Below are 15706 nucleotides of genomic sequence, written 5' to 3' on the forward strand. Positions count from 1 at the left end.
AGCTTTGATTGTTTTAATATTATATCTATAGTTACTATTTTTGAGAACTGTTTAGAGTTTTGTAGAACTGCATAAAATGTTTCCTGTACGCTGGACCTACATAGAAAACGCAATAAAATAGGGAAACCCATATTGAAGAATCAATTGTGAAACGATTTTCTATAGCAACTTATTAACAAGCTGCAATACAACTTTTCCTTTCCTGTTACAAGCTTTTACATGAGAGAATTCATTTTACGTCTTACTTTCTCTCTTAGGGTGGTCCTTACCATGACATGTTGCACAGTATTTTAGGAGCCTATACTTGTTACAGACCGGACGTTGGCTATGTAAGTCGAGTGCTGTTCTTTACAGTTTGATTACTTTTGTTAAACAATTGGTTTTGCATGATGGCAGTTGTGAAAGACAATCCATTTTCTTTTTGTTTAATTCAATTCTGTACGTAGAAATATCATGTTGATGAGCTGTATCTGATTATTTTACATAGTTCCTCTTTCTTCTGTAGATCCTTTAATGAATGGAGTAGAAATGCATTGCCTTTTTTGGTTGCTCAGCTGTAAACATCGTCCAGTGTGTGGGCAGCTGTCTCTCAGATCGAGATCCAGTATTCTATTATTTCTAAGCTGTTTGATTGTCGAATTGGTTTCATGCTATGTTAAACCACACGTTTTAGTTATTAAGCACAATAGTTTTGAAGTGGTAAATGCAGATGTGTGCCCACAAAACTGCCGAACTCCAATCTGCTGTCTGTCTTGTGTTTCTTTTTTTAACAGGTTCAGGGCATGTCGTTTATTGCTGCTGTATTGATTTTAAACCTGGACACTGCAGATGCCTTTATTGCTTTCTCTAATCTTTTAAATAAACCGTGTCAGATGGCATTTTTTCGAGTGGATCATGGTCTGGTGAGTATGCAGTGCATTTTTCTTCCTTTTACTTTAGTACGTTATGTCTTGGTTGTTTTTTCAGAATCCTTTCTGGGTTTATTTTTGTTCTTCAGCCTACTGGAATACCAGATATTTTGACTTTCTCCTCTAAAATGCTGTCATAACTTTTTGTTTCCTAAATGATCAAACTAACCCTACTCTCTTATGGCTTCAAAGTTTTTGAGGAACTCCTCTTCAGACTTTTTTCCGACCCCACAATGGTTACTCTATGCATGTGCATGTACCACTCTTATTAAGTTAATTTTCTCCTTGTTATAGCAATGGGTCTGTAAAATATTGGGTAGGCTCACTAACCGAGGGTGGGCAGATTCCTTTGAAGACATGAAGAATTCTAACTGTAGGCTGAATATTATATACTTTTCTATTATAGAGTGGATCTCTAGTCTGAATAAAAGGTTTCTGCAATATTAAAACACCAAATTGCTTGGGCATGCGGCTTAATCACTGTCTAGATCAAGACTTTTTGTAAAGGCCAAGACCTACTTTTTGACATGTTTAACATCCGAACCAACAAGAAAATCATACAGTTTCTTATACAGCAAGAATAGAATTTAGTGGAAACCAGTGCTCTTTGTTAGAGACTGGTACTACTGCAGCACAACAACAGTTGAATTGAGAAGGTTTTTTGTTTGGCTAGTGATGTTTCAAGAAATGTGGGAGTGGATACCGCACCCTCTCCTTTCAAATTTGTAAAAACACGTGAAAAAAGCAGGTATTGTTTCTCTAATAGACACATATGCACTTCTGCTGCCTGGCATAGCCATGCCTTCAGAGGAGATCACCCTGTGGCTGGGATTTGTCAAAGCAGATGGTTCTCCAAGCCTTAGGAAGCTTCTGGACTACTGATTTGATCTATGATGTGTACATGATATGGAATGGAGGATTGGGAACGGCAGTATAATGTTTGTCCTCTGCTCACAGGTTGACAACTTAATTTAATTGATATCTGCAGAAGCCTAGATCCCAAAGAAAGAAAGGTCGCAGGAAGATTTTCTGTGCCTTGCGCAACTTCCAAGAGTTCACCCGTATTTGTAGTCTTGTAACAGTTGCTTAACGGACTGCTGCAGCTGAGTGACACATTTTTAATATAAAGTAAGTTATAACAGAAATGAAATGAAATGAAAAGAAAAAGTAATTTATATTGCGCAACTAAAACCCGAAGGCATCAAGGCGCCTATCAAAATATTTCAAAGCGGCAAAAACAAAACTACAGGTAGGCTTTAGCAAATAGCCGAGTCTTCAGGGCCTTTCTAAAGGACTGCATAGTGGGGAGGGACTTAATTTCAACAGGTAAAGCGTTCCACATTTTCGGGGCTAGGCTAGAAAAAGCTCTGCCACCCCATTTGGCTCTGCGGACACGAGGTACAGATAGCAGAGATTTATTAGTGGAACGCAAGTTTCTGGAGGGAGTGTAAGGAGCCAAAAGGTCTCTTATCCCACCTGGCCTATTTCTTGCTAAGGCCCCATAGGTCAGACACATTATTTTAAAGGAAATCCTGTCCTCAATCGGGAGCCAATGTAGAGATTTCCTTGCAGAGGTGGCTGACGTACGTTTGGGTAGGTCTAACACAAACTTGGCGGCCGCATTCTGGACCATTTGTAAGCGCTGAAGCAGCCCCTTATTGAGTCCTGCATACAGCGCATTACAATAATCAAGTCGGGAGCCTATGAGTGCGACCACGACTTGCTTTCTCGCCTGCTGAGATAGATAGTGCTTAATCTTCCTCAAGATGTAGATTAAGCCCCAGCAGGTAGAGATTGTTCTGTTCACCTGCTGACGCATACTGAGGGTAGGGTCAATCAGGACTCCCAGATTTTTAGCTATGGCAGCAGGTACCGGGCATACTCCCAATGATGCGGGCCACCAATTTGCCGACCAAATGTCATCCTTTCCTCCGAACACCAGGATCTCCGTCTTCTCACCATTTAATTTCAATGAATTGCAAATCATCCATTGAGCGACTGCCTCCATACAGAGTCTAAAATTGGAGGCAGCCGAGCTGACAGGCTGGGAGAAAGATACCAAGATCTGGGTGTCGTCAGCATAGGAAACTACCTCCATCCCAAAAGATCTAATAAGTCTGGCAAGTGGGGTCACATAGATGTTAAAAAGGGTCGGACTTAATGCCGAACCCTGCGGGACCCCACAGTGCACAGGCAGGGATGGAGATAGAAATTCCCCCAGCTTAACTCTCTGTTCCCTCTGGTCAAGAAAGGAAGTCAGCAAACTAAGTGCGGACCCCTCTACCCCAATCTCCCTCAGACGAGATGTTAACACCAAGGGAGAGAGGGTATCAAACGCAGCCGTAAGATCTAGCAGGATGAGGAGGGTGGTCTGGCCCCTATCAACTCGGGTGCGGATGTTATCCAACACTATGGTAAGGGCCGACTCAGTGCTGTGCCCCCTCCTAAATCCATGCTGCGAATGATCCAAATGACCAGAGTTTTCCAGAAAGACTGCAAGATGCTGGTTAAGATGGGTTTCCAGCATCTTAGCAGGAGCGGGGAGCAGCGAAATCGGACGAAAGTTCTTAAGAACCCCTGGGTCCAATGTTGGCTTCTTAAGCAATGGCTTTATCACTGCCTCTTCCATTGCGAGGGGAAAATTCCATCCCTCATTGCCCTATTCATGATATCCAGAAGGGGAGGCAGAAAGGTCTCCTTGCACAGCTTAAGGAGCTTAAGAGGGTAGGGATCCAAAGGGGAGCCCGACCTGGTCTTATTTAGGAGGTTATCTAATTCCTGAAGTGAAAGGGGTGGAAAAGAAGATAAGCAGCCTACAGAGATATCCTCCACCGGAGTTGTAGCAGAAGCAGAGGGACCAGAGGAATCATTGATTAAAGCCTTCTGTAGCTCTAAGGCCGAGTAGATGTCAACAATCTTTGCCTGAAAGAACAGGGCTATGTCGTTGCAGAGCTGCTGAGAGCCAATAACGGGATCAGGAATCTGAAGGGAAGTATGGGAGTCAACAATTTTGAAAAGCTCTTTCGGGGAGGAGAGTGAAGTGGTGCGAGCAGTAAAGTATTCCTGCTTAGCTCTTATTACCTCCGCCTTATAGCCCCTCACTAAGATTTCATGGGCTTTTTTCTCCCTCAGATCCCAGCTAGCCCGCCAGAGGCGCTCCTGCCTCCTAACACCCTGCCTAAGGAGTCTTAATGGCTCCGAGAACCAGGGGGCCGACGGCTTTTTCCTGGCAGAGTAGTGCATACGGACGGGGGCAAGTTCATCCAGCGCCGTTATGACGGCCTTTTCTAATTGAGAGACCGCCAAGCACACATCTTCTTCCTGAAAGATGGTCGCACTGGGAATTCTAGGGGCAAGAGTGTCATTAGAGATGTTCTTGAAATTCCGCTGAGGTTCCAATTTACTCAAACCCTTACCATAGCTATTCATACTGAAACAGGACACCTCTATCGGGACAGCATAGTGATCTGTCCATGAAAGAGGGAGAGGATCTTTAACAGTCAACCTGCTGTCATTTGAGAAAACCCCATCAAGCGTATGGCCCGCTTGATGTGTAGCACCCCTCAGAAAGTGGACTGTTGTTCCACCATCCCTAGCAGTGCCAGTCTTCTCTCCCCTTGTGCACTAAAATGAAATGAGAAATAGCTTTAAAGCGCTCACATGCTCGATTTCCTAAATAAAAGATAATTGTTTAGAAAGACAGTGAAGAACAGCAGAGTATTCCAAAGCTTCGCAGTATCATAAGAAAAAGATTCACCACCTCATCTGGCATGCTGAATTCTGGGCACCACAAGTAATTTACTGGAGGAAGAACTTAGTCCCGTCCTTGAAGGGTACCAGTGTAACTTATCTCTAAAAAGATTTAGGGCCACGATTATGCAGTGCCTTATGTGCAAGACACAGTAACTTTAACATAATATTTATCCGGGAGGCAGTGAAGTCTCTTGAGCTCCTGTGAAATCTGCTTAAACGTATTGATATCCAAAATCGGCCTATCTGCAGCATTCTGCACTGTTTGTAGCCTATTCAGTGAACATTGTTTGGCATTAAGATAGAGTAAGTTGCAGTAGTCAAGACCAGAGGAGATCAGAGCATGTACCACCTCTTTCCGAGAGAAGGTAAGGCTATAAGGGAAGATCTTCCTCTGAGAGCGGATGATGTTGAAGTACGCTGAGACTGCCCTATAATTTGAGAATCGAAATACCATTTATTATCAAACATCTCCCCCTAGTTCTTGGCCGAGTAAATTTGGGAAGGGGGCAAGCCCAAAGCATCAGGCCACACGAGTGAATCACAAATAATGCTGAGCACCAAAGAACAAAACATCTGACCTGTCTGCATTCAATTTGAGGCAATTCTTCATCCAACAGCAAATCTCCTGCATGCAGTTTTTAAAATTAATAGCCGCAGAATGAACATCATTAGTGATAGTAAAGGTGACGTGTCACCAGCATATGACAGCATACGCCAAGGCACCCTTGGGTATTCGAGTGCTCTACAAAACTTAAAATCAAATCATACAGATACCAGTTGGGACAAAGGCATGACATAGAGATTAAATAGTGTGGGGCTAAGGGACTACCCCATAGAAATCCCACACAATAGAGATAAGGATTTAGAGAAGATCAGAACACACATGACCGAATGCAACCTTTCAGAAAGGAGGGATCCAAACAGGCTCAGAGCCTTCCCAGTAATACCTACGCCAGAAAGACATTAGATCAGATGAATGAGAGAGACCGTATCGAAAGCTGTGGACAGATCTGTGGATGTAGATAACGCAGAATTTTTCAACAGTTATCTGTGGTTGGGGGCTGCAGCCTCCCCTGTCAACCACAGATCTTATACTGTCTGCTGTCATGACTAACGCAAATTCTGTGCAATGTTAACTATGGAACCCAGTTTTAAGAACGATCAAGTAGGTGATAAGTTTCATTCAAATGTGTCCGTTCTTTATACAGTTTTTCTAGCATCTACGCCGGGAGGGAAGCGGTGTGATGGGACACTACTTTTTAAAGCCTTTGGGTCAAGATTGTTTTTTTAAGCAGAGGAATTCCAATGGCTTTTTTCCACTGCTTCGGAAAATAGCCTGAGTCAATCACAAAATTAAAATAGGCGTTCGATGCTTGGACACACATTCCGGTGGCACGTGCAATATCTTGGGAGGACAAGGATCTAACGAGGAGCCAGCACTATTACAAATAAGAGCTTCCACCTAAAACGAGGAAAGTGGACAAAAGGATAACAACAAATACTGGTGAAAATATCCTAACCAGGACTGTACCACACTAGCAGGGCATATGCTGAACTTGATGGAAAGGTTGATACATGGCAGAGAAGAGCATTGTGTATGCCCACCTTAACCTTTGTATGAAGCGTCTTCTTTGATACAACATTGTGTGCTTGCATTGCTAGCCAACCACGGTATTAAAATTTCTGACCACATACAATTCAGTTTCAATTCTCCCCAAGCAATGGCACTTTGTTGGGTACCTATAAATTGCAAGCTTATCCATGTATTTTCTTCTTCCTGCATCCTCCTTGCCACTCATCCCCAATTAGATGCTTGAGTGGGTGGTTAATGTTTTAGAGTCTGGTGTGAAGGTACTTTTGGTTACCTCGTTTTGATCTGCAGCCACATAAGATGGAACGAAATATCAAATTCTTCTGTATGCGCTGCTCAACCTTGCCAACGGTGACCCCTAGATATATTCTCCCATTTCATATGGGATCAGCATCAGATCTGTACTTATCAACATCTATAGAAGTATCTTTAGAATGAACACACTATTGTCTCCTCTGATTTGAGCTCATCCGCATCCTCAGAACTTGTTCTTGACTCCTCCTCTTAGCTGGAAGACCGTGTGTCTTTGTCCTAAATGCACACGCCTCTATGGCTACAATCATTAGTTGCAGGCCATCTTGGAAGAGTTAGAGCATCTTTTGGGGGTACCTGTTTGTCTAACAAGATAATCGAGGCTTCTATCAAACAGCAGTTGCATTTGACGTTATTTGCAGCAGTAATTTCCTGGGGTCATGATGATTGCCACTCTGCTGTGTTATCATACCTCATGATGAACTAGAGCCCATTTTAAGAGGACCCAGCAACCTGTACTCGGAACTGTTCTATTTAGATTTGTTGCTGCTCAAGACGTGGTTTTGCTTCTGAACAAATGTAGAAATATGTTCGAGGCATATGAGCTGTAGATAATATACTTGCATAGATCGCCATCTGGTGTTGGGCTCGGATGTTTGCACTTTGTTTTTTCTTTGTAGAAGTCTTTGTAGTCACAAGGTGGGTGACTCCTCCTTAGGGTGATAGTACGCATGGGCATCAACTCCATCTCCAGATTGTTTTTTTCCACCATCAGGTTCGGATGTGATTTACTGCCCTCTGGGTCGGTGTCATTCTCAAACCCCCCTACGGCGCACAATTCCTCACCACTCGACGGTATTGTTTCGATCGCGTTTCCCTTTCGACGTGCATCTTCGGAAACTATAAAATTCTCGACCTAGATCTTTGACGTGGGCCTTTGGGCCTTTCCGCACCGACCACGCCAGCAGTCAATGAAAAGGACTCCTTTTAAAAAAATGCCGGGGAGTGGTGCCAAGTTACTACACATAGACCTACACAAGGTTTGTAATCTCTGCTTCTCCCTGGAGCACGAAGACCAGAACTGCGAGGCCTGTTCATCTTTCAGGTCGAAGAAAACCATCCGAACAACAAGCTGATGAAGGAGAGCTCTCCGTCTCCGTGGCCGACGACTCCGACATCGAAGACAAGACAGTCAGCCTGGCTCAACGGTCTGTGAGTACCGAGACCCCTCTCCTAATAAATCCCAAACTAAAGGATCCAATAACACCTCCACCCTCAGGTCGACATCGGCAACACATTTGAGACGCCCCGCCCTCGGGCCTGGCGATGAAACCAAAAGGAAAACCTTGCGGCTCGGGCTCGAGCCAACCCCATTCCGGTGCAGACAAGTCACCTCCGGCACCAAAGCCCAAAACTAAACCTGTGCCACACCTTTCTTCGTCAGCACCAAAAACGACCTTGACGCCAAAGCCATCGGCGTCGAAACAAACAAAGGACAAGCCTACAGATCTGAAACAGGTCAAATCAAACATTCGGAGCCGAAAAAGGTCTTGGAACTACACACTACTACACCGAAAGCTAAAGGGTCCAAGACCCAGCATAAAGCTTAAGAGACAGAGTCAAAGGAACATTCTGACCCTAACCCTTCGGCACCGAAAAAGGACATTGTACCCAAACAACAGTCTATGCCAGATTTTTCGGATCCAAAGGAGAAAACACTACACATTGACCCAGAAACCGGTCATGTTACCACCAAGCCTCCTAAAAAGAGTAAACTGGACCAATCAGAAGACTCTGAAATGCCCATTAAAAGGAAGGAAATGGGCACTAATGCTTCTCTACCTTCCTCTCCTTCTCCAGCTGATCTCAATTTGTTAATTTCTCCAGCACACTCCCCGCAACATACATTTTTACCTTAACCACAGGATGATGAAGATGATTATATCGATGTGGATGGGAACGGAAATCCAGATTGGGATGTTCACGCACATACTATCTCACACGATACAGACCCTTATGATGATTTTAATACCTATCCCGATCCACACAATGACCCAGACCTCTACTCCTCTAGGCTATCACTAACAGATGATAATATTGGGTTTGCCCAACTAATTATTAGGGCTGTCCAATATCACGGGGTGCAACTACACTCTGATCCCTTAGAAGAAGACTTCTTATTAGAAACATTTGCACCCTCACAAAAGTCTACACACACCATGCCAATGCTAAAAGGCATGCTAAAACATGCACCAGAAGAGTTTAAAGACCCTGTCAGATCCAGGATCCTCAACTCCAGGTTAGACAAAAAATATAAGGCAGCTCCCAATGACCCAGTATACATCAGATGCCAGGTCCCTTTAGATTCTCTTGTGGTGTCTATTGCACGCAAGAGGGCTAATTCATAGAGCACAGGCGACGCCTTGCCGCCTGATAAGGAATCAAAACTCAGACTCATCCGGCAAACGAATTGCGTAACAGGCTGAAAATCATTGGCGGATTGCCAATGCCCAAGCTTTGTTGGCTAGATATGACAGAACTCACTATGATGAGCTTGAAAAGCTTATGCAACATCTTCCTGAGCAATATAAAAACAAAGCTAATGACCTTATACAGGAGGGTATACTAATAACCAACACATCTATAAAATGTGCCCTCGATGCGGCTGATACAACATCTTGTGCTATTAATACCAGCGTTTTACTACACAGGCACGCTTGGCTCCGGATATCCGGATTCAAGCAAGAGGTGCAATCCACTATTCTTAATCCACCTTTCGACCAAGAGCATCTTTTTGGGCCCACAGTCGATACATCTTTAGAAAAGATGAAAAAGGATACTGAGACTGCCAAGTCCATGGGGGCCTTGCAATTGTCTTCCCCTATAGGCTCTTTTCGTCGCTCCTTTTACAAGGCTGGCTCTAAAACTACTGGCTCAGAACATCCCTCTTCATCATATAAAAGTCCCAATCAAACTACCTCCTCCAGAGGATATTTTTGCGGAGGATACAGGGGTAACAACGATAAGGGAAGGAGCTGCGGTAACACCTGCAGCTCCCCTACCACCAAGCAGTGACTTCCCTTCACTTCCCCTGATTATTCCACTCCTGTCGGGGGATGTCTCTCACAGTTCCTACCTGTCTGGAATTCCATCACAACAGACAGGTGGGTGAGACATATTATCCAGTATGGTTATTGCCTGGAACTCACCTCCACTCCCCCAAACATCCCTCCCAGACAATGTCCAATGTCCTCAGAACATCCGACTCTTCTAAAACAAGAGGTTCTCTCTCTATTACAAAAACATGCAAAAGAACCAGTCCCTTTGCCTCATCAAGGCACAGGGGTTTACTCTCTATATTTTCTAATTCCAAAGAAGGACGGCTCTTTCAGGCCAATATTGGACCTCAGACAGTTAAACCTTTACATTCAGTCAGACCACTTCCACATGGTCACTCTCCAACAGGTGCTCCCACTGCTTCAACAAGGCGACTTTCTCTCCACTTTGGATATAAAGGATGCCTACTTTTATATTCCCATTCACCCCGCTCACAGGAAATATCTCAGGTTAGTGGTAGACGGTCAACACTACCAGTTCAAAGTCATCCCGTTCGGGGTGATCACAGCACCTGGAGTCTTCACCAGGTGCCTCGTAGTAGTGGCAGCTCACTTACAAAGACAACATATTCACATGTTCCCTTATCTGGACGACTGGCTCATAAAAGCCAAGTCACACAGCAGCTGTGTGCAACACACACACAAAACAATCCAGTTGCTTCACGACTTGGGATTCACTGTAAACCTCACCAAGTCCCACTTCCAACCGTCCAGCACACAACAATATCTAGGAGCTACAATAAACACTTCAAAAGCTCTAGCATACCCCAAACCGATCAGGATATGCAACATGCAAGCTCTAATAACACAATTTCAATCTCAACACTCATTACAAGCTCGAGTGTTCATACAGTTAATCAGGATGATGGCCTCTTGCATTCTCATTGTCCCTTATGCAAGACTCCAAATGCGTCGCTTAAAGGAGTGTTTGGCACGTCAGTGGAACCAGGTTGAAGGTCAGCTAACAGATCTGGTGTTGGTGGATAGCCGCACACATCGCTCTCTGCAGTGGTGGAACACACAAAACCTTTCCAAAGGGCGGCCGTTCCTCGACCCGGTTCCACAGATAGTGCTAACAGACGCAGCGCTCACCGGCTGGGGAGCTCATCTTCGAGACCATACCATACCATTCAGGGCATATAAACACATCAGCAAAAACAACTCGACATAAATTACCTTGAACCTCTGGCAATTTTTCTGGCATTAAAATCGTTTCAACTCCATCTGGTAGACAAAGCTATCCTGGTCCAAACAGACAACATGACAGCAATGTCCTACATACAGAAACATGAGGGACACACTCTCTACAGTTTTCATACCTAGCGGAAAGCATATGGAGATGGGCCATCCCGCAAAACACATATCTCCTTGCAGAACACCTCCCAGGAGTACACAATCAAATTGCAGATCTGCTGAGTTATCAAAGACAGCAGATCTTCGAATGGGAACTTCATCCTCATGTTCTTCTTCCATTCTTTCACATGTGGGGCCACCCATAAATAGATATGTTTGCCACACAGCAAAACGCAAAATGCCCAAGATTTGCGTCCAGGTATCCACACCCATTGTCCAAAGGCAATGCGCTATGGATGAACTGGTCAGGCAAATTTGCTTACTCTTTTCCGCCTCTCTCGCTCATTCCATTAGTGGTTCGGGAGCTCAAACAGCATTCCCTCACAATGATCCTGGTTGCTCCAACATTGGCCTGACAACCATGATTCACAACCCTCTTGGAACTATCAGTAGTTCCTCATCAAAAGCTACACCTCTCATCCAAGCTTCTCTCAGAACCATGGAGAGATAAGGCATCCAGATCCCAGTCAACTCAACCTGCGGTCTAGCACCAGAAGTCTTAGAGTTTGGCTACCTCAATCTCCCTCCAGACCGCATGAATATCATTAAAGAGGCTAGACGTCCTACCACCAGAGCAAGCTACGCCGCAAAGTGGAAATGATTTGTAATTGACTATTCAAATAACAAAATCAATCCACTAGATGCTTCTATTCAAAACATTATCTGTGATCTCTTGCGCCTACAACATTGTAACCTAGCATATACATCCATAAGACTACATCTCGCTGCAATAGCAGCTTATCTCCAAAACAGACAACACTTGCCTTTGTTTAGAGTACCCGCTATCAAAGCATTTATGGAAGGACTTAAAAGAATAATTCCACCCAGAGCTCCACCCTCTCCGGTATGGAATCTACATATTGTCCTTACCAAACTCATGGGTCCCCCATTTGAACCTCTGCACAAATGCGAATTACAGTTCCTCACTTAGAAAGTAGCCTTCCTGGTTACTATCACATCTCTTAGAAGAGTTTGTGAACTCCAGGCATTAACCATACAAGAACCATTTTTGCAAATCCATCATAACAAAGTGGTTCTTAGGACTAACCCGAAGTTTTTACCTAAAGTTGTGTCTGCCTTCCAACTTTTGTTAAACAAAGGGATCCACCCTTATAAACTTGGAAAAAAGTGTCCCTCCAGAATTTGTGTGTCTCCTACGTTCAGGGAAAGCACACAGCTTTGTTAAATTACCCTACACCCACCAAAAGGACCCTTGGTGGCATGCTTCATCATCAGGGTCTTCCCCCTTGCGGGACTGGTCGTGCTATGGCCTACAACTACGCGGGAGCACTGATTACAATACTGTGTGAGATCTAGGAGTGCGAGTGGAAGGGCCAGAAGTGATTGAAAGTTATGAATAATTAAAAAATTCCTCACTCAGCGGAAAAATAAACTTTAATGTTACTGTAAGCTGGTATTTTTAAAAGTGGGGAAAGAGACGGAGGTACTATGCTTTAATGGGCAGTACTTCCTTTGCCGACATGTTTCGAAGCCCTCCCCTGGCATCTCATCAGGACCTATCGAGATCCATTCTACACTCTACTAAAAATAAAAAGTGAATTCTTTATAAGGTAATCACTATGTGGTGCATATTACAATCTACATGCACTGTGTAATGTACCCCAATAGGTATTTTGCTGGTATGGGTCTGGAAGAACAAAAAACACGGATAAAATAATTTAACACAAACACCCTACACCCTATGTGGTGGAGACCTGTAAGACAAAGTGATATATTTGATTGTGATCCATTTTTCTCATTCCTTGCGTGTTGTAACAGGTGCTGTTATGCCGGCGGGATAGACAATACAAGACAAAAACAAACATTGAGCAAAAACCACGCACTCTATAGTTAGGGACCGCTTAAATAGCAAACTGTACCTATTTACAGAAGCAGCCTTTCTCTGCTCGTATGTGGCTCTGCTGTACTCACGTCATCAAGGTTGCTACCTTGCCTGGATACTACCTCACCGCGGCTCAGTGGAACACTGAGCCTGCGTGAGGAGTTCCGTTTTAAGCTCTGTTCAATTGGCAGTTATGTGCGGAAAACACTAATTGATTGCAACACTAGACTGTTACAAAATAAAAATGGCTCCCTCAATATGAAACCGTGGAGGTGGAGATCTCGTCACCACTTCCTGTTTGAGCCCGTCCGGTAGTGGAAAAACTAGTGCGTGTACTCAAAATAGCCCCTGAGAATGGGTCCTCCCCAGTGGGGGAGAGTTCTACTCCTGGTTCCACTGCGAGACTGTATATGGGAATACAGATGCCCAAGGATTATGATAGTTGTCTTAACCTTGTGACCTTAAGTGAAATTCTAAAGGAAGGGTTTTTAAATTAACCTCAGTATGACTTTTAGAAATATGGAACCCCAAACGGGAGTGTATGGCCACCGTCGATTGGTTTCAGACTCCCAACAGACTTGTGCGAGTCTGAAAAAGAAGAAATGGGCTTACTGCGGGATATAATACCCTGTCCTATTCACACCTTTACTAATGCAAATGTGGAAAGAATAACAAGCATTGGCATAGCCAATAGGTCTCGCTTTTTGGAATGTAAGTGAATTTTCATAAGATTTATTTTTGTAGTGAGTTGTATTATGTGTAGTGTCTGTGGTATTTATTATTTTATTAATATGTGTTATGTAATTATATGGTTGTGGTAGAGGGGTAGTATAGGGGTAGAAGAGGGTAGACGGGTAGAGGGTTATAACGTTAGAGGGGTAGAAGAGGGATAGTAGAGGGGTATTAGAGGGCTAGAAGGATAGTAAAGAGGTAGATGGGTAGGTGAGGGGGGTGTAAGATGGGTATAGCAATAGTAGAGTGTTTGAGGAGGGGTAGTAGAGTGTTAGAGTGGTAGAGGGGTAGTAAAGGAGTAGATTTGTAGAAGATGTGTAGAAGTGGGATAGTATAGGTGTAGAAGAGGGCCGGGGCTATCAAATTACTGTCTGTGATGGTACTAGCTGGTGTATGTTTTCTATTACGGGTGGAGATTGGTTATCATCCTGTACACAAGGGGGATACATTGCCTTAAATATAAGAAATGGGCCTCAATGGCTTCTCATGCTTAAAGGTCAGGCCACGCCCTCAAGTTGATTCTTCCTGGTGCCCACAACTTAATTTGGTGTGTCAATTAGTACACTTGTAAAAACACACTTTAAACTTAAAAATAGAATTAACGTCTACCAAGATACGAGTGATCTCTCGATCAATGGTGATAACTATGGAATGTGTTAAGGTAAGAACTTGGGACATTCCTTACATCCAAGGGACGGCAATAAGATGTATGATTTCAGCCAGAGACGATCATAGAGCCCAAGAAGCCAATGTTTTCCTTTTAGGGGGCACAACACATGCCTGGATACTCACTCTCTATAAAATTTAGTTTGAAGTATGATGAATTGGTATTTATAAAGTGTATTTATATATCGTATTTTGTTTTTGAAAATGTATGTTTTAAAGACTGTCTAAACATTAATAAAGAATGAACTGTACTGTAAAATTCAATAGATGGGCAGTGGGGAAAAGAGCTTCAAATGCACTGTCCTCTTAATCTGAAAGTTACTGCTAGTATACGTTCGCTCACCTCATTTTTTCTGTCAGTCTAGCCGTGTTCCAGAATTCTTTTTTTTTTTTTGTGAAGGAACAGCAAACTCGACAGTAGTATGGCTTACTGCATGATGGCATGCAATTTTCTTGCCTGTCATGGACCACTATATTTTGCTAGCATAGCTTGACTGGTGGTTTCTCTATATCCTTCATTCTGTGATCCTGATTTGTGCCAAAGAGGAGCTTGTGCACAGACCAGTATTCCAAATTATGCAATAATTAGCACACATTGTAATTTTTTAGTGATGGTAATTACGATCAATTTTCCCCAGGTTAAGAATGATTTGCAAAACAATAATGTAGATATGTCCTGCCTTCTTCCAACCTGCAGTAACGACCACATCTGATAAATAATCAGTGGGAAAATGTAGTAATGTTTGATTCCAGCAAACAACAAAATTCACATGTAATTCCTACCTTTCAGCAGTAAAACCTTTAATTGAGTTATAGAGAGGGTGACCAGACGTCCCGGATATCTCCTGATACTCCTTGTTTTCAGTGGGCTGTCCTGGTGTCCCGAAGCTTTTCTCAATTTTGAATACATGTCCTGGTGTTTGGGACAAAGGTCAATTCATTCTGCAAGCGAGAATTGGTCTTGTTCAGGCTGCGCAGAAAGGAGTCAGTGGCATAACAAAACTTGAGGGGGGGCCTGCAACGTCTATGGAGGCCCCCCCAACTCTCCGGACATGCATCAGCAGGGGGGAGACAGAGTGGGGAGGAGGGCAGGGGGCTCGGGTTAGAGGTCCTGCCATTGCTAATGTTATGCAAGCTCAGCGGTTAAATGTGTGAAAATGCATATATATAAATATAATATCGGGACAGGCCAGACACCGTTTTTTGCTTCTCTAAAGCTGGTCACCCTAGTTCTAGATCACATCCTGTGGTATCTGTGTTTACAAGTGCAGCAAAACCCTCACTCAAAATCAAAGCTTAAGAAGTGTTAACATCCAAACAATACTACTTGTTTCCCTTCCTGCAGTGCGATGAAGGAAATATTCGCAGCGGATAATAATGAATCAAGAATCACAAGAAATAATGCAGTTAGTGACAACATATCTGCGTAGTGAACGGCGCAGGAAAACCTTCACAACCTCTTCTTAACACAGCGACAGATACTTGCGCCAAA

The 15706-nt window shown here is 43.6% G+C and overlaps 1 protein-coding gene across 9 annotated transcripts in view; it reads left to right on the plus strand.

Moving 5' to 3' along the window:
* TBC1D14 (TBC1 domain family member 14) overlaps positions 1-15706 on the plus strand; it is an 830696-nt gene that overhangs the window by 722025 nt on the left and 92965 nt on the right. For all 9 annotated transcript variants that reach the window (XM_078678508.1, XM_078678510.1, XM_078678509.1 and 6 more), the window contains 2 exons: positions 258-329; positions 774-902. In XM_078678508.1, coding sequence (XP_078534634.1) covers positions 258-329; positions 774-902 — 201 coding nt within the window. The remainder of the gene's footprint in view (positions 1-257; positions 330-773; positions 903-15706) is intronic.

This window comes from Lissotriton helveticus, chromosome 2_2, assembly GCF_964261635.1.
Source record: "Lissotriton helveticus chromosome 2_2, aLisHel1.1, whole genome shotgun sequence".
NCBI lineage: Eukaryota > Metazoa > Chordata > Amphibia > Caudata > Salamandridae > Lissotriton > Lissotriton helveticus.